Source organism: Oncorhynchus mykiss, chromosome 26, assembly GCF_013265735.2.
Source record: "Oncorhynchus mykiss isolate Arlee chromosome 26, USDA_OmykA_1.1, whole genome shotgun sequence".
Classification (NCBI taxonomy): domain Eukaryota; kingdom Metazoa; phylum Chordata; class Actinopteri; order Salmoniformes; family Salmonidae; genus Oncorhynchus; species Oncorhynchus mykiss.
The window spans coordinates 41,806,137-41,826,058 of record NC_048590.1 but is presented as its reverse complement, the minus strand read 5'-3'; the positions used below and the strand labels follow the sequence as shown (position 1 = coordinate 41,826,058).

Genomic DNA, 19,922 nt, shown 5'->3' with positions numbered 1-19,922 from the left:
GCTTTGCCTGTTTGATGGTTCGCCGGAGGGCATAGCGAGATTTTTTTAAGCTTCCGGGTTAGAGTCCCGCTCCTTGAAAGCGGAAGCTCTACCCTTTAGCTCAGTGCGAATGTTGCCTGTAATCCCAGCCTTCTGGTTGGGGTATGTACGTACAGTCACTGTGGGGACGATGTCCTCGATGCACTTATTGATAAAGCCAGTGACTGATGTGGTGTACTCCTCAATGCCATCGGAAGAATCCCGGAACATATTCCAGTCTGTGCTAGCAAAACAGTCCTGTAGTTTAGAATCTGCTTCATCTGATCACTGTTGCTTCCTACTTTCCTTTTTGCTTGTAAGCAGGAATCGGGAGGATAGAGTTATGGTCAGATTTGCCAAATGGAGGGTAAGGGAGAGCTTTGTATGCGTCTCTGTGTGTGGAGTAAAGGTGGTCTGGAATTTTTTTTCCCCTCTGGTTGCACATTTAACATGCTGATAGAAATGAGGTAAAACTGATTTAAGTTTCCCTGCATTAAAGTCCCCGGCCACTAGGAGCAACGCCTCTGGGTGAGCATTTTCTTGTTTGCTTATGGCGGAATACAGCTCATTGAGTCCAGTTTCAGGGCCAGTCTCGGTCTGTGGTGGTATGTAGACAGCTACAAAAAAAAATACAGATTGAAACTCTCTAGGTAGATAGTGTGGTCTATAGCTTATCATGAGATACTCTACCTCAGGTGAGTAAAACCTTGAGGAAGACAAGGGCAGATTAGCCATTCGTCGCCTGATCCTCACAAGGCAACCTGATCTCTTTCCGCATAACCTATGTTTCCTTTTCCAGCTAATCACAGGGATCTGGGCCTGGTCGGGTGTCTGTAGTATATCCCTCGCGTCCGACTCATTGAAGAAGAACTCCTCATCCAATTTGAGGTAAGTAATCCAAGTTCTGATGTCCAGAAGCTCTTTTCGGTCATAAGAGACGGTAGCAGCAACATTATGTACAAAACAAGTTACAAACAACGCAAAAAAAAATAAAAAAATAGCATGGTTGGATAAGATGGCAGCCCTCTCCGGCGCCGGAGAAAATATTTCAATTTTAAAGTATTTCTTCTACTTTATTCTATGAGTTTATTGGTGGTTAATAAATAAACTGAAAAGGTGCCATCAGCTACTGTGCTGGAGTGTGTGAACAGGCATAAAGCCAATGTTGGTAATTCACTTCCATCTGCAGTGATGGAATGTTTGCTCAGGACTATAGTTCATTGGCTTTTCCCTCTTGCGTACCTAAATGGAATGATGTGATCCCTCACTAACCCATGGGAAGTCCCACGCAGTTTACTTCTATAAAATAGTGAAAACCTTATAGGGGCAATCTGCAGTTTGAACAGTACAAAGTGTTTACCCCATCACTGATTCAGTGAACAGCTGAGGGATGGAGCTGGAGAAATGTAACCACTCGCAAACTAATGGACGGAGCTGAGGATTACAAAGACTGACCATCCATTATATCAAAATTATAGTTTTAACTATGTTTTGAGACTATAAAAGTGTTTGTTTACTTGTACATTGTTTACAAACAATGGAGTAAAACAATCGTACATTTTGGGTTCTGATGGGGTGCGACAGTTAAACTAAGCTGATCTATTGTATAAGTTATATTTTTCAGGAATCAATGGGTAATAATAATTCATTAAAAAGTCTAAAAATGAATGTAGCAACTGCAGATTGCCTCTTTAATCCCTGGCGCTGCCCATTCAAAAACACGCTTTGCAAAAACTGGCAAGTGTGCCCTCTATCCATCTCTATGGTTGGAAAACAAGGCAGTGTGCCCTCTATCCATCTCTATGGTTGGAAAACAAGGCAGGGATAGACAGAAATAAGTTGTTTATATAGTTGTTTTCTATACTACAGTAATAGATATTGTTTCTCAAACACAGATGTTACTAGTCTTTCCTGTCTTCGGCTTTGCGGATTGTGTGTGAAGGATTACATTTTTGGATTGAATTGAATGGTTTTAAAAACACAAACAAACCAAGCATACCTCGCACAATCATTAACACATTAATCAAAAGCCTCTTAAAAGGTAGACAATTTATTTAACAAAAATATCAGCTGAGATCAGCTCCTATGTCATACAGGAAAATGTTTACAAAGAGAGAACAGTAAATGCATACAATACAGGAAGTTGAACTAACAATACGCATAATATTACAGTTGAAGCTGAGGTCCGGGTTTAACTACAGGCTCATTCACACATAGTGAGGGATCACATTATAGGCTACAACAAAATGTAGGTGGGTCCATAATGTACTACAGTTGTGTAGGTATAGTAATCATACATTATATTACAATATAACACATCTATCAACAGTCATAGATATGCATACTGTAAAGATCTGGCTCATGACCACAGAACAACTGTGTAGATGTTTTAATACTATCTAGTGTACTTCAATGATAATCTGAGGACAACCACTGGAAATTAGCTCAGGTATGATGGTGCATCTGACTGTTGTTCATTCAATCTCTAGATCATATCTGTCCCTATCAAATACCGCCAAAAAAACAGAGCAAGGAAATCTCAAGTCCTTGAATGGTGGACTACGACAAATGTTCCTGATCTCGTGGACCACAGGCTAGATGCAGTGAGTATTTGATCCTGTGTGAGCAATGCATGTTCACCATGGTGCTGCTAACCTGCTGGTGTAAATAACAAGGGTGGCTGCTCACAAGGAGGACCATAGTAAACATGTACAGCCACTAAGTACAGACAGATAATTCTCCCAGTTGTTTTTAGCAGGCCCCAGCTACATTAGAAATTCTCACAACTTCACTCCATAACGCAACCTTTGCATCCTAATATAGTAATTCTAGAATTTCTATTCATGAGATACACCTATTCATTTCTGGATTGTGATCTGTTACCATACTAAAAGAGATGTGAGATTGGTGATATGTAGATGTATCACATCTATCAGATTTACTGCATACCTGCACTGTAGCAGTACACCCCATGCTTCTGGTATGGAGGGGGGAACCCAAAGCTGCGCACCCCTGGTTCCAGGGGGCCACAGTTGCGGCTGGGTTTGGTGATGGGGTAGCGCAGGCTCCCATCGGCGAGCCATCCGGCATCACAGTGGTTCAGGCCCATGAACCTCCAGGCGACATAGAGCTGGCCCACCTTGGCTATCTGGGCCCCGTCGTTGAAGCACGCCTGCTGGGCCTCAGTGAGGTTGACCTTCTGGGGGAGCTGGAGGTAGTAGACCTTACCTGGAGAAGAGAAAGGGAAACTGTATTGTCTACCCATCCAAATCCAAACTTAGCATATCTAAACACTCTTAGAAAAAAAGGTGTTATCTAGAACCTAAAGGATTCTACATGAAACCAAAAATGGTTCTACCTGGAACCAAAAATGGTTCTAGCTGGAACCTAAAAGGGTTTTCCTATTGGGACAGCCGAAGAACCCTTTTGGAACCTTTTTTCCTAAGAGTGTACACATCCAGTTACACAGTGTTGATCTTTCTCTATGGGATGTACACATCCAGTTACACAGTGTTGATCTTTCTCTATGGGATGTACACATCCAGTTACACAGTGTTGATCTTTCTCTATGGGATGTACACATCCAGTTACACAGTGTTGATCTTCTCTATGGGATGTACACATCCAGTTACACAGTGTTGATCTTCTCTATGGGATGTACACATCCAGTTACACAGTGTTGATCTTCTCTATGGGATGTACACATCCAGTTACACAGTGTTGATCTTCTCTATGGGATGTACACATCCAGTTACACAGTGTTGATCTTCTCTATGGGATGTACACATCCAGTTACACAGTGTTGATCTTCTCTATGGGATGTACACATCCAGTTACACAGTGTTGATCTTTCTCTATGGGATGTACACATCCAGTTACACAGTGTTGATCTTTCTCTATGGAATGTACACATCCAGTTACACAGTGTTGATCTTTCTCTATGGGATGTACACATCCAGTTACAGTGTTGATCTTTCTCTATGGGATGTACACATCCAGTTACACAGTGTTGATCTTTCTCTATGGAATGTACACATCCAGTTACACAGTGTTGATCTTTCTCTATGGGATGTACACATCCAGTTACAGTGTTGATCTTTCTCTATGGAATGTACACATCCAGTTACACAGTGTTGATCTTCTCTATGGGATGTACACATCCAGTTACACAGTGTTGATCTTTCTCTATGGGATGTACACATCCAGTTACACAGTGTTGATCTTTCTCTATGGGATGTACACATCCAGTTACACAGTGTTGATCTTCTCTATGGGATGTACACATCCAGTTACACAGTGTTGATCTTCTCTATGGGATGTACACATCCAGTTACACAGTGTTGATATTTCTCTATGGGATGTACACATCCAGTTACACAGTGTTGATCTTTCTCTATGGAATGTACACATCCAGTTACACAGTGTTGATCTTTCTCTATGGAATGTACACATCCAGTTACACAGTGTTGATCTTTCTCTATGGGATGTACACATCCAGTTACAGTGTTGATCTTTCTCTATGGAATGTACACATCCAGTTACACAGTGTTGATCTTCTCTATGGGATGTACACATCCAGTTACACAGTGTTGATCTTTCTCTATGGGATGTACACATCCAGTTACACAGTGTTGATCTTTCTCTATGGGATGTACACATCCAGTTACACAGTGTTGATCTTCTCTATGGGATGTACACATCCAGTTACACAGTGTTGATCTTCTCTATGGGATGTACACATCCAGTTACACAGTGTTGATCTTTCTCTATGGGATGTACACATCCAGTTACACAGTGTTGATCTTTCTCTATGGAATGTACGCATCCAGTTACACAGTGTTGATCTTCTCTATGGGATGTACAGAAGTCTAAACATCTCTCACCTCGGAGGGGGGAGGAGGAGCAAAACACATCGTAGCGGTGGAGGTGGCGGTGGCGACTACCGTAACTCCTAACCCCGGGGGAGAGGCCGAGTCCCCCACAGGGCCTTCGGGGCTTGGTGATGGGGTACTGCACTGTCCCATCAGCCAGCCAGCCTGCGTTGCACCAGTTCAGACCCTCCTCCCAGGCCTGGAACAACTGCTCGAAGGTGGCCAGAGTGGAGTCCTGCTCCTGGCAGACTTGCTGAGCATCATGGTAGGTCAGATTGTAGCGCCCGTGAGGAGGCTGGTAGGGAAACACCACAACTGGAGGGGAGCAAGAGATATGTAATGACTGTAATGTAATTCTATTTTTCAGCAAAACAACAGCCCTGCCACTGGAATTGCATTAAGGCTGAGGGATAGGACTGGAGCAATGTAACCACAGGTGCCAAGGCAGACAGTCCATGAGATCTAACTGATAGTTTTAACCATGTTTTGAAGCGATACATTGTTTGTTTACAAAGACAAGGTTTACAAACAATGGATTAAAACAACATATTCTGGGTTTGTGATGGGGTAAAGCAGTTGTACATGGCTCATTAGGAATTGCGTGTGTACGAGTGGCTCTGTTTTATGAAGTCGTTGGTCACCACCTTTCCAAGTATGTTGCATTATGGGGATAAAAATTATCAGACTTGCGCTTCCATGTTGACCAACTTTGACGCAATTAATGTACACAGTGGATAAATAGAAATTAAGGGGTTATTTGAGGCTCTCCCTCACTAATTGGCCAAGGCTTTCGACTATGTCAATCACCGTATTCTTATCGGCAGACTCAACAGCCTTGGTTCCTCAAATGACTGCCTCGCCTGGTTCACCAACTACTTCTCAGACAAAGTTCAGTGTGTCAAATCGGACGGCCTGTGGCAGTCTCTATGGGGGTACCACAGGGTTCAATTCTCGGGCCGACTCTTTTCTATGTATATATCAACGATGTCGCTCTTGCTGCGGGTGATTCCCTGATCCACCTCTACGCAGACAACATCATTGTGTATAAATCTGGCCCTTCTTTGGACACTGTTAACTAACCTCCAGATGAGCTTCAATGCCATACACTCCTTCTGTGGCCTCCAACTGCTCTTAAATGCTAGTAAAACCAAATGCATGTTTTTCAACCGTTCCTTGCCCACACCCGCCCACCCGACTAGCATCACTACTCTGGACGGTTCTGACTTAGAATATGTGGACAACTACAAATACCAAGGTGTCTGGCTAGACTGTAAACTCTCCTTCCAGACTCATCTCCAATCCAAAATTACATCTAGAATCGGCTTCCTATTTCACAACAAAGCATCCTTCACTCATCTTGCCAAACATACCCTAGTAAAACTTACTATCCTACCGATCCTCGACTTCGGCGATGTCATTTACAAAATAGCCTCCAATACCCTACTCAATAAATTGGATGCAGTCTATCACAGTGCCATCCGTTTTGTCACCAATGCCCCTTATACCACCCACCACTGCGACCTGTATGCTCTAGTCGGCTGGCCCTCACTACATTTTCGTCGCCAGACCCACTGGCTCCAGGTCATCTATAAATCTATGCTAGGTAAAGCTCCGCCTTATGTCAGCTCACTGGTCATGATAACAACACCCACCCGTAGCACGTGCTCCAGCAGGTATATCTCACTGGTCATCCCCAAAGCCAACACCTGTTTTGGCCGCCTTTCCTTCCAGTTCTCTGCTGCCAATGACTGGAACGAATTGCAAAAATCGCTGAAGCTGGAGACTTATATTTCCCTCACTAACTTTAAAGATCAGCTATCTGAGCAGCTAACAGATCGCTGCAGCTGTACACAGCCCATCTGTAAATAGCCCACCCAATCTACCTACCTCATCCCCATATTGTTTTTATTTACTTTTCTGCTCTTTTGCACACCAGTATTTCTACTTGCACATCACCATCTGCTCATCTATCACTCCAGTGTTAATTTGCTAAATTGTAATTACTTCGCTACTATGGACTATTTATTGCCTTACCTCCTCACGCCATTTGCACACACTGTAAATAGACTTCCTTTTTTCCATTGTGTTATTGACTGTACGCTTGTTTATTCCATGTGTAACTCTGTGTTGTTGTTTGTGTCGCACTGCTTTGCTTTATCTTGGCCAGGTCGCAGTTGTAAATGAGAACTTGTTCTCAACTAGCTTACCTGGTTAAATAAATAAATAAAATAATGTATTAAAGTTGTTAATAGCAGTGTAATAATGTATTAAAGTTGTTAATAGCAGTGTAATAATGTATTACAGTTGTTAATAGCAGTGTAATAATGTATTAAAGTTGTTAATAGCAGTGTAATAATGTATTACAGTTGTTAATAGCAGTGTAATAATGTATTACAGTTGTTAATAGCAGTGTAATCATGTATTAAAGTTGTTAATAGCAGTGTAATCATGTATTACAGTTGTTAATAGCAGTGTAATCATGTATTACAGTTAATAGCAGTGTAATCATGTATTAAAGTTGTTAATATCAGTGTAATAATGCATTAAAGTTGTTAATAGCAGTGTAATAATGTATTACAGTTGTTAATAGCAGTGTAATAATGTATTACAGTTGTTAATAGCAGTGTAATAATGTATTAAAGTTGTTAATAGCAGTGTAATAATGTATTAAAGTTGTTAATAGCAGTGTAATAATGTATTACAGTTGTTAATAGCAGTGTAATAATGTATTAAAGTTGTTAATAGCAGTGTTGCAATGCTTGAACAGATGGATGCTGAGGTAGAGCAGGACACAAAGTGTTAGACCAGAATCCAATCCCATCCTGGGTTATAGGCATAGGCATTGCGCTTTTTAAAGGCAATTTACGATTGAGCCGACATTTACAGTGTTTATCGTGAATGGGATCTTCGCAAACGCGGGAACATTGCCTTTAAAAGCCTCAACTATAACCCGCAATTGCATTGAATCCCAACCTTAATGTTTTTCTGAACATGTTAAAAACGTCATGCTAATTATAATCTGGTGATGTGCTCATTAATGAAACGTTGCCAAAACTCACAAAGAACTGGACACTTTCACGTAAGGAGAACAGTAAAACATAACATTCCACAAAGGTTTCAGACATAGGAATTGTTAGCTGGGTTGTGTGTGAGTCAGAGGAGGCGGATGGGAGGAGCTATAGGAGGATGGGCTCATTGTAATTGGCTGAATGGAATAAATGGAACTGTATCAAACACATCAAACATATGGAAACCACGTTTGACTCTGTTCCATTTATTCCATTCCAGTCATTACAATGATCCCGTCCTCCTATAGCTCCTCCCACCAGCTTCCTCTGGTGTGAGTGTAACGGAGATAAGATCGTGCTGTTAGCTCACTCCGCAGCTTGGAATGTCACCAATAGTGCCATTGAATTGGATATTTTTTTTTTGTGGCGCAACTGGTTAGTACGTTGTCAAGCAGGGTGGTCACCTGTGTTGGTGAGGCAGAGGGCGTAAGATCAAGTACTGGTAACGATGTTGTGAGCGAGGAAGCAACACTGCTAAGCCTGGTACATGTGCAAGGATTTAACGTTTGAATTGAACGTTATAAAAACACAAACAAACCAAGCATGCGTCCAAAGTACGCAAAATCATTAACACATGAAGCAAAATGTTGACTATTTATTTGACAAAAATAAGTTAGTATAGGTGTCCGTTATCGTCTAAAACCATGTTAAACCCACCACCTACATAATCAAACCAGCCAACCAAGTGAGGTACAGGCCATACAGTATAAAAGATAAGTACTTGTTTTTGAGATAAACATAATAACAGCTTATAAATCATCACAGAACTGGTTATTCTTGATAATGAATTAATTACCTATTAATTCTGAGTTCAGCTCCTATGCCATACACAAATATGTTTACAAAGAGAGTACAGCAGATAAATACAATACATGAAGTATAAATACAAATATGCATAATATTGCAGTTGAAGCTGAGGTCAGAGTTTAAATACAGATTCATTCATACTTAGTGATGGATCACATTATAGCCTACAGCAAGATTTAGGTGGGTCCAGAATTATTGGTAAAACATATCAATATTATAATATTATTATTATTAAGTATAATATTCATACATGACATTAGAGGATCAGTCATAGATTAATTCAAGGACCACTTCACAGTTTAACTTCATATTTGTTACATCCAGCACCATACCAGTGTCTGCATATGTGAAATGGTTTTGTAGTCAACAAGGGGTGCGCTCGTAAATTCACTCTGGAGTGCTAGAGAGCGCTCAGAGTGTGCTCTGGGCATTCGTAAGTGCTCTGGGCGTTTGTCAGATTGTCCATTCGTAAATTCAGTGTTTCGCTCTCGGAGCGTTCAGAGCAAACACTGGATGCTCTGGCCAAGGAGTAGGGTTGTTCTGAGCGTTCTGGCCTCACAACAGCAGTCAAGCACCCAAGCTAACTGGCTAAAGTTAGCTAGCTAGCTTGCTAGCTACTTCCAGACATAAATGAGAGAATACTTCCCTCTGACCATGTTATCCAGAGTTTTAGTGACTAACTGTGCTGCTGGCAACAATTTAATTATGCTTTTTTTTACCGATGTTTACTGACACCGGCCATATTCAACAGGTGTTGAGAGTTCGCAAATTCATCAGTTATTCTGCGCTCTGTCACACTCAGACGATAGTGCTCTGAAATCGGAGTAGATAGCCAGAGTGAATTTACCAAGGTAGAAGAAAATGACGCCCGGTGATGTCAAGAAGACTGGAAAGTCATTGTATGAAAGTCTTTGTTTTTATTTGAAAATTACAGATGATATCACTGGGAGTAATTTGGTTACAACCCTTTCTTCCATCTTTTTGACTACAAAACATTGAAACGCTCCATTTCCATATGTAGACTGGTATTGTCCTAGATATAATGAATATGAGGTAAAACTTCTATAAAAAAGATACCCTTTACCATAAAGAGAAAGGACATCCCAATCCAGGGAGAAGTCATTGAACAAAATGTTCCTTTTGTTACAGTGAGTGGCTAACCCTGTGTGGAACATGCACGTTGTTCACCATGGTGTTGCTAACCTGCTTGTCTAAATCACAAGGGAGGCTGACAGACTAGCGAGGACTATAACCCTGAAACACAACCATCAGGCCATCGTATCCCAGTATTATTATTTTTTGTCAAGCCTTCACCACAGTAGAGGCCCTCACACACCATACCACAACTTTCCATCATAACACAGCCCTCTCACCATAGCATCTTGAATTTCTATGCATGTCAACATTAATTTCGGTTTGTTCCCCTACCTACTATGAGAGATGTAAATGGTATGACCTAAGGGTGGTATGTACTTTTACCACGTATATCAGATTTACCGCGTACCTGCACTGTAGCAGTACACTCCGTGCTTGTGGTGCGGTGGGGCAAACCCAAAGCTGCGCACCCCTGGTTCCATGGGGCCACAGTTGCGGCGGGGGTTGTTGATGGGGTAGCGCAGGCTCCCGTCAGCAAGCCATCCGGCATCACAGCGGTCCAGGCCCATGAACTTCCAGGCAGCGTAGAGCTGGCCCACCTTGGCAATCTGGGCCCCGTCGTTGAAGCACGCCTGCTGGGCCTCAGTGAGGTTGACCTTCTGGGGGAGCTGGAGGTAGTAGACCTTACCTGGAGAAGAGGACATGGCAGAGACCGGAGGTGTATAAGGTGATCAATTCAAAGTTATGCATCTAAGGGAGCTCACTGAAAGTTCACCACAAAAATGAAAGTTACTGTAAGAGTCAATTGCAGATTTCTTCAAATACATATAACAGAATGTTACACAATAGATGGACTGTGCTTGACACTAGTTGTAGGGTGAATTATCTCTATATCTGCACCTGTATAGTGTGTACCTGTATAGTGTGTGTGTGTGTGTGTGTGTGTGTGTGTGTGTGTGTGTGTGTGTGTGTGTGTGTGTGTGTGTGTGTGTGTGTGTGTGTGTGTGTGTGTGTGTGTGTCACCTCGGAGGGAGGAGGAGAAACAGAAGGCGTCGTAGCGGTGGAGGTGGCGGTGGCGTCTACCGTAGCTCCTAACCCCGGGGGCGAGGCCCAGCCCCCCACAGGGGCTCCGGGACTTGGTGATTGGGTACTGCACTGTCCCGTCAGCCAGCCAACCTGCGTTGCACCAGTCCAACCCCTCCTCCCAGGCCTGGAACAACTGCTCGAAGGTGGCCAGAGTGGAGTCCTGCTCCTGGCAGACTTGCTGAGCATCATGGTAGGTCAGATTGTAGCGCCCGTGAGGAGGCTGGTAGGGAAACACCACACCTGGAGGGGAGCAAGAGATATGTAATGACTTTTAAGGCACAATCCTTCATTAGTTTCTCAGCCAAACAGCAGCCTTACTTGGTTAGCCTAACTTAGTTGAAGCTGAGGGATGGGGCTGGACCAATGTAACACTTCAACACATAGAGGGAACCTCAGATGTAGTGCATGACAGTACATGACATCAATAACATTGGGTAAGGCAGATGAACAGTACTAAACACATACATTCTATTTTTCAAGAATAAATTGATAGGCTTTATAATGTATAATTAATTTAAATGACCACATAATAGCTGTAAATATTGCAGATTGCACCTTAATTGTGTGTGAGTGGGAGGGGCTGGATGACACTCACAAATGAGGTTGTTATACGGCACTATAATATATTCTACCTCGTAGCTCGAGGTTAACAGTGGCGCTCTTGTCCTCCAGCCCGTCGATGACCTCACAGCGGTAACGACCCGTGTCATTGAGTTGGAGTTCAGTCATGACCAGCGAAGCATCTCCTGGTGAGTCCTGTCTGAGATGCACCCGGTCCCTGAGAGATAAATAGAGGACTTTGTTATCATCAATGTGTTCAACAGATGTATAAATATTTTTGTGCAGGCAAACTCAAAATGATCCACTGTATCACAACAGTTGTGTGAAATGCATTGTTCCTCATCTATACAGCCCAGACTGACAGTGGTGTAAAGTAACAAAATAAAAATACTTTGAAGTATTACCTATGTAGTTTTTGGTGTATCTGCACTTTAGTTGGATATTCATATGTTTGTCAACTTTAACTCCACTTCATTCCTAAAGAAAATACACTTTTTATTCCCATACATTTTTCCTGACACCCCAAAGTGCTTGTTACATTGAAACGCTCAGGCAGGACAGCAAAAAGTGTCCAATTCACACACTTATCAATATAACACACCACCACCCCCATGTCTGCTCTGGTGGACTAAACTCATGTTGCGTTGGCCAATTGTGTCTGAGTTTGAGTGTGTCCCCGGCTGTCTTTAAATCAAGAATCTGACAGTCTGGTTTGAGTAATATAAGAAATGTCATTTAAAGCATTCACAATGACTTTTGATACTTATGTATATTTAAGACCAGATACTTTTGGATTTTAACTCCAATAGTATTTTACTGGGTGGCTTTAAAAAAATGATTTAGTCATTTACAACCTCATGCTAATCACATTAACCTACGTTAGCTCAACCGTCCCGCAGGGAACCCACCAATCCTGAAGAAGTTTTAAGATAGCTTTACTTTTATTCAAGTATGACAATTGGGTACTTTTTCCACCTCTGCCGAGTGTGAATTAAGCCTTTTTTTAAAATTTGACCTTTATTTATACAGTGAAGTCCCATTTCGACAGATGTCTCTTTGCGAGGAAGCCCTGAATTCACAAAAATGCAGGAAAAGAAATGCAAGGTACATAATAAGGAATTTGTGACACAATTCTAACAATGACCGTTTAGAAATTAAAGGAATACGAAGGAGAAAAAAAATGAAACTATAAAAATCAAAGGCGGGAGCTTAAGAACTACAGTATATAAATAAAAACACTCACTATACACAAATGATCATGATGGTTTTAGAATGAACCACCTGCATTAAGAAGAGCTAGAGTACCTGAAATCCCCAAAGCTGTGAATGCGGGGCCCGATGGCCACTAGAACGTCTGTCTCATGGCCCCCCACAATGGGCAGCCAGGACCACTTCACCCGCACCCTCCTGGGGGAGCTCAATTCTGGCTCGTACCAGTATCGGCAGGATAGGGTTGCGTTACTCCCCCGCAAAGCGAACACAGAGGGCTGGGAGGAGTCCACATGGAGCTTTACACCGTTAAAGTGGACTAGAAAGGAAAATACACACGAAACAGCAGTTAGTCAGACTTCATTTGGGTCTGTGCATCCCCCTCTGAGAGTTTGAATTGATAAGCCATTTATGGGTCGTGTTCATTAGGCACCAAGGGACTGAAAGAGGGAGGAACTACCTGGACTTGCTCAATAAGAAAGGCTCACTATCGTTTTCAATTGCAAAAATTTGTGTGTATGTTACATGGAAGGTGGATGCATTGCCCCTACCTAAGGCATGTACTCATGTTCAACTCTTCATTCATAAAACATAAGTGTATGCTCCTACTCTCTCCATTGCCGTTTCCGTTGAGAATGTCTTGGTAGAAGAATCTGTTGGAGGAGTATCCGAGGGCGGGCAAGCAGGAGAGGAGCAGCTGCAGCAATATCACCAACAGGGGGCGAGGGTGAGCCACCATCATCCTTGTCACTGAACCATAGAGGATACAAGCAAATATTAGGCTCTGGGGTACGAGTATAGTGTCTTTAGCCTCATAATACTCTCCCTTCTCCCCGAAGTGTGCACTTGTTCACTCCCCTCACGGCTATAAAAGGACTGGACTGATATCTGTTCAGCCAATTCAACCACCGTTTCAATTATTTTAAATCCTTGAGTGGGAGCAAACCAGTGCACAATGCAGGGAGAAGGTACAAAAATGGAGTTGGGATGGTGTCTTGACTGGATCCCCTTCCCAGTGGTTCCCATATGGTGGGACGGGACCCAGAGGAGGGTCACAGATAATTATCTCTGGGTAGTGGCTAAACACTGGGGCCTGTTCAGAAACATTGATTTAGATTATGTGGTGGGTCTAAGAGCTGTAAAGGGTGTGGGAACCACTGACTTTGACTGACGCCAATCTCAGTTAGCACTAGCTTCTCCCTCCCCTGCTGCTGGCCTAACTCCCTAGCCCTCATACTGTTACGTTCCACTTGCATATTAACAGTAGTCGTAGCTATAAACTGCCAATAGGTGGCAGTATCATATCATGTTTCGTATGGCAAATCTGCAACTCACAAAATACTTTTAAAAAATGTGAAGTTTATGTCACTGTTTGAGCATTGCAATGGTTGTAGATTAACATTTTTGTTTTGTTTTATTTAGTACTTAGTAAACTTTGGCTCCTAGTCAAAAACTGATGTGAAAACAACATCTTAATTTAGCAATAATTTGTCTGTGCTCTTGCTCCAGATGTCGGTGCTTCTGACCCAAATACAGTCTAGTTAACCAGGGTAAATACGGGAACAAAATGCATAATACAATTAAATCCATCTAAAACATTTTACTGCAGTTCTTTGCCCTGAATACTAGATCTGGAAGACAATTTAATTGAATGTCTATAGTCTATTTTTTTCCTGTTATTTTCTCAGAGGTTTGCCATTTTTATTACATTTCAATGTGTTTTACAGATTATTAAAAAACAAAACTTTTGGTCACAAAAAAAAACAGTACTCAAAATATTCAATAGGCAACAATACATGTGTTTTGATTCAACATCTCAATTACACTTCTTGATCACCATAGTCTTTGATTATAATATAGAAACCTATAGAGGCGATATGCACCGTAATAGTCAATTTCCCAGAAAGTTGGTAAGGAATATGATACTGCCTCCTGTTCTGCACACCTGACATTTACTTACACATAGCGACGACTCCAGTAAAACAATTTATCAAACTACGTAGCGGCGATACGAGTAATACAATTTATCAAACTACGTAGCGGCGATACGAGTAATACAATTTATCAAACTGAATCAGAATAATCTTTTTCAACCTGATACCGTTAATTTGTCATCTGTTTTATGATATTCTTCATGTCGTGATTATTATTTACTTACAGTTTAACAACTAGCTGGTATAATGCCGCGTGACTTTTCTTCGAGTTTTTATTAAACCCCAAAATATTATGTAAAAGAAAAGGGAGAGATGCAGCTTCTTCTGATGGATGTTCAGCAGAAAAAATGTGTAAGTATGCGGAGTTCTTGGACGGTCCTCAGAAAATGTACCCGCCTGTGGTTATAGTGGCACTATGGATTCTGACCCCAATGATGACACAAAAACCATATCCAAGTACTTGGCTTCAAAAGAATACATGAAAATAATCCACAAGTTGTCCCAAAAACCTTGAGTAATTTACGGTTGTGTGAATTTATTAGAAACAAAGCAAAACCGATCCATCTGACCATTTGTTTTCATTATAAACGGATCCAATGCATAATTGCCAGGTCAGCAGAAATAATGACGGACATGCTCTAATACACTGCATGAATTGAGTCACTTTCCCCAGAGTCTCTAAAACTTTAAAGGGGCAATCTGCGATTGCTACATACATTTGTTGACATTTAAATAATGATATATAGAGTGAGCTCAAAGTATTAGGACAGTGACACCCTTTTGTTGTTTTGGCTCTGTACTGCAGAACTTTGGATTTTCAATGATAACAGCACGTTTTCGACATAGTCCCCCATTTTAGGAGACCAAAAGTATTTTGACAAATTAACTTACAGTATATGTATTACATTTGTCGAAAGTGTAGTGTTTGGTCCCATATTCCTAGCACGTAATGACTACATCAAGCTTGTGACTTTAGACATTTGTTAGATGCATTTGCTGTTTGTTTTGGTTGTGTTTACGATTATTTTGTGTCCAATAGAAAGTAATGGTAAATAACTTAATTGCGTCATTTTGAAGTCACTTTTATTGTAAATAAGAATAGAACATGTTTCTAAACACTTCTACATTAATGTGGATGCTACCATTATTACAGATAATCCTGAATGAATCGTGCATTTTATTTTTTTTATTTTACCTTTATTTAACCAGGTAGGCCAGTTGAGAACAAGTTCTCATTTACAACTGCAACCTGGCTAATATAAAGCAAAGCAGTGCGACACAAACATCAACACGAAGTTACACATGGAATAAACAAACGTTCAGTCAATAACACAATAGAAAAAATCTATATACAGTGTGTGCAAATGAGGTAAGATTAGGGAGGTAAGGCAATACATAGGCCACAGTGGCGAAGTAATTACAATTTAGCAAATAAACACTGGAGTGATAGATGTGCAGAAGATGAATGTGCAAGTAGAGATACTGGGGTGCGATCTTCTAACCCACAATAAGTAAATGTACTGCTGTCTGTATCGGTGACTGATGGTTTATGTTTAGACCGACATTGCTTAGCAATATAATCTTGCGATGAGGTATCTTGTTTATCTCAGGGATTGACCCAGGATGACACTTAATTGCGCAATATGTTTAAATGGCAATTTATTCTGTTTTGGTTTATTAGATGCTAAATTAACACTTTATTTGCGGGAGCCTCCTCAGTTCATATGTTAGTAGAAGTTAGTGAGAGGTGAACGGGGGTAAATGTTGGGGAAAGTTGGGGGACAGGGTGACTGAATGATTCACAAAGTTAAATCTGCATCTGGGGAATTACTCTCTTCCCCCAAAGACATCAATGACAGATTCTGTCAGTTTTACCAGACTCTATATACATATAAAGCAGATCCTAACCCATTAATTATGCAAAAGGTGATTCCAACTTCCTGAATAAGGAAATAGCTCTTGGGGAAATTTGAGAAACAATTAAATCTCTAAAGAGTGGCAAGACCCCGGGCCCAGATGGATACCCTGGTGAATCTATAAAAGATGTTGGTTCAGGCCAATGAGGATGGAGCTCTCCCACCTACTTTGGATGATGCGTTCATTACAGTTATACATAAGAAGGGTAAAGATCCGGAAGAGGTAGGGTCATATAGACCAATATCTCTCCTTAATACAGACCAAAAGATTTAGCAAAAACTCTGGCTAACAGGATTAGCACTTTAATGGGCAAATTGGTCCATTCGGACCAGTCCAGCTTTATCCCTAACAGAAACTCATTCTTCAATCTCAGGCGCCTCTTCAACATTATGTATTCTCAGAGGTTACCCAACGTGGACCTTGACATTATATCTCTTGATGCCGAAAAGGCCTTTGGCCAAGTTGAGTGGTCCTATCTATTCAAGATCCTACAGAAATGTAATATTGGAGATGGGTTCATAAATTGGATCCAGCTTTAATATAGGAACCCTTGTGCGAGAATACTCACCAACCAATCATTGTCACCCCGATTTAACCTTTGTAGAGGGACAAGGCAGGGTTGTGCGCTGTCGCCTATGATCTTTGTTCTAATTATTGAACCTCTCGCTCACGCGATCAGATCTCATGCAGCAATACACAGCTGTAATACTAAAGATACTCTAAATAAGATTGCCCTATACGCAGATGACATTCTCCTCTATGTAACAGAACCCCAAGCTAGTATTCCAGCTATTCTTGATGTGATTAATTTGTTTGGTACCTTCTCGGGATGCAGAATAAATTGGAACAAGAGCGAATTAATACCCATACGGTTGCAAAACACCTCTTGGTTAGAACATCTTCCAGTTAAGTTATCTTCAGAAAAATGTACCTACCTAGGAATTGTAGTTACCAAACAAAACTCGTCACTATTTAAAGAGAATTTCCCCTCTCTGATGCAAAAACTCAAGGCAAACATACAATTTTGGAGAATTCTCCCAATTTCTCTGCTCTGAAGAATTAATGGCATTAAAATGGTCTTCCTCCCACAACTGCTCTACCTATTCCAGAACATCCCAGTATTCATACCTAAATCCTTTCATAAACAACTGGACTCAATTATCAATCCGGGATTATAAAACACACAGGATAGGAAAAAACACCTCTGTAAATCCAAGATGGAAGGAGGATTGTGTCTCCCAAATTCTACATTTTACTATTGGGCTGCTAACCTCCTGGCGCTGTTACGTTTCTGCTGGATGACACACTTCCGTCATCCAGCTGGCTTAGTATGGAGCGTGAGGTCACCCCTTGTCTATTGGCGCTGTGATTTTGTCGCCTGTCAATCTGGAGATGTCCCTTTATAGTAACAATCCTATTATACATAGCACAGTCTGAATCTGGAAGAAAATTAAAGTCCACTTTGACCTTAGACCAATATCCTTCATGCTCCCTGTTGCGAGGAATCCCTCCTTTGCCCCCTCTAACCTTGATAACACCTTTGAGCGATGGGGAGAGTTGGGGATAAATACCATAGGCGATCTATATATAGAAGGGACTTTTGCCTCCTTTGAGTTGCTGAGGGAAATGTATAATCTCCCAGAAGTAACTTTTTCAGATACCTACAGATTAGAGACTATGTTAGAAAACACCTTCCAACATTTGGGAATGCTAAGTTTCTCATCACCTATTTATTTCCTCCTCTATATTTGTCAGTTCCTCATCAGCTGTTTATTTCCTCCTCTATATTTGTCAGTTCCTCATCACCTGTTTATTTCCTCCACTATATTTGTCAGTTCCTCATCACCTGTTTATTTCCTCCTCTATATTTGTCAGTTCCTCATCACCTGTTTATTTCCTCCTCTATATTTGTCAGTTCCTCATTACCTGTTTATTTCCTCCACTATATTTGTCAGTTCCCTGCTCTGTTCCCCACTGCTGTATTGTATTGTTGTCGTCTTTAGTATTAGTTTGCTGAAGCTCTTCCCGTTTCGTTCCATGTCCGTTATTTATGAAATGTTTTCCTCCCCGTACCTGCTTAGCCTCTCCTCTTTCTCTCTACTTGTCCTTGTTCTGTATGTCTTATTTTGTATTATTTACTTTGTACCCAGAACTCTGGGTCTTGTTGTTTCTGTATGTTCTTTTATGTTTAGATAAGAATTGCATACTTGTCTTTTATTCCTATACATCATTCTTGTGTGTGTTCAATAAAAAATATTTGAACGAGATACTGGGGTGCAAAGGAGCAAAACAATAAAAATACAAAATGGGGATGAGGTAGTTGGATGGGCTATTTACAGGTGCAATGATCTGTGAGCTGCTCTGACAGCTGATGCTTAAAGAAATTAATAAATATTAGTGAGATGCACAAATATATCCCCCCCACCTCTCCCCAAATGCTAACCTCCCCTGTTATTGTAATGATGAGAGGTTAGCAAGTCTTGGGGGTATCATATTTGTGCATCTGTAACTTTCTCACTCATCATTATTCACCATTCAGGATTATCCGTAATCATGGTAACATCCACATTAATGTAGAAGTGTTTAGAAACATATTCTATTCTTATTTACAATACACGTGACTACAAAATGACACAATACATTATGTACCATTACATTTCTATTGGGCACAAAATAATAATAAACACAACTAAAAAAAACAGGAAATGCATCCAACAAATGTGTAGAGTCACAATCTTAATGTAGTCATTGTGTGCTATGAATATGAGACCAAATACTTAACTTTTTACTACTTTAATACACATGTGAATTTTGGTCTCCTAAAATGGGGGGACTATGTACAAAAAGTGCTGTCATTTTTTTATGGTTCACCCGATATGGATGGAAATACCCTTAAAGTTGACAGTCTGCATTTTAACCTCATAGTCCAGAGCCAAAACAACAGAAAATGTGTCACAGTTCCAATACTGTACCTATTGAATACTGAAGAATATAACTTATAAATGCCTCCTGAGTTTAGTTCAACTGTTGCACCCCCATCAGAACCCAAAATGAAAATGTAAGCTTGTTTTACTTACTCTCTTTCTGTTGACTTCTGCCTGCTGTGTAGTTATGGGGCCCCTCTCATTACAGAATCCCTATCTTCTATCACAACCCCAACCATAACAAATGAGCTCATCTTGGCCAGCTGTTGGAGGAGTAAAGGGTTGGTTTCCAGCCTGCAGAGAGAGAACAGAGAGGGTTAGACTCTCTTCTGATCCATCTATCCTAAACACACACTGTAAAGCAGATGTTATTCATCCGAGATGCATGGAGCACTCCAGCTGGCAACGGTTGTTTCTGGGTGCAACCTGTGC

General features: G+C 41.1%; 1 protein-coding gene across 2 annotated transcripts; it reads right to left on the bottom strand.

The window, feature by feature from the left end:
• Nucleotides 1–2,048: 2,048 nt before the first annotated feature.
• LOC110506144 (hyaluronan and proteoglycan link protein 3) lies at nt 2,049–19,922 on the bottom strand. 2 transcript variants are annotated; one of them, XM_036963939.1, is made up of 8 exons: nt 19,644–19,922; nt 13,325–13,465; nt 12,812–13,034; nt 11,578–11,723; nt 10,883–11,185; nt 10,269–10,547; nt 4,902–5,204; nt 2,049–3,246 (listed from the first exon to the last, which is right to left on the bottom strand). In XM_036963939.1, coding segments are annotated over exons 1-8 (1,686 nt in total). In that variant the 5' UTR covers nt 19,645–19,922; the 3' UTR covers nt 2,049–2,956. The 2 variants fall into 2 exon arrangements, with proteins under 2 accessions (XP_036819834.1, XP_036819835.1); XM_036963940.1 differs by lacking the exon at nt 19,644–19,922 and adding an exon at nt 14,874–15,320.

Bases quoted from the DNA above. Each gene is read 5' to 3' on its own strand.
- LOC110506144 (XM_036963939.1), bottom strand. The intron at 13,035-13,324 runs GTAGGAGCATAC...TTTCCTTTCTAG, and splicing joins CGGAAACGGCAATGGAGAGA to TCCACTTTAACGGTGTAAAG. The intron at 10,548-10,882 runs GTGACACACACA...CCTCTTCTCCAG, and splicing joins TTTCTCCTCCTCCCTCCGAG to GTAAGGTCTACTACCTCCAG.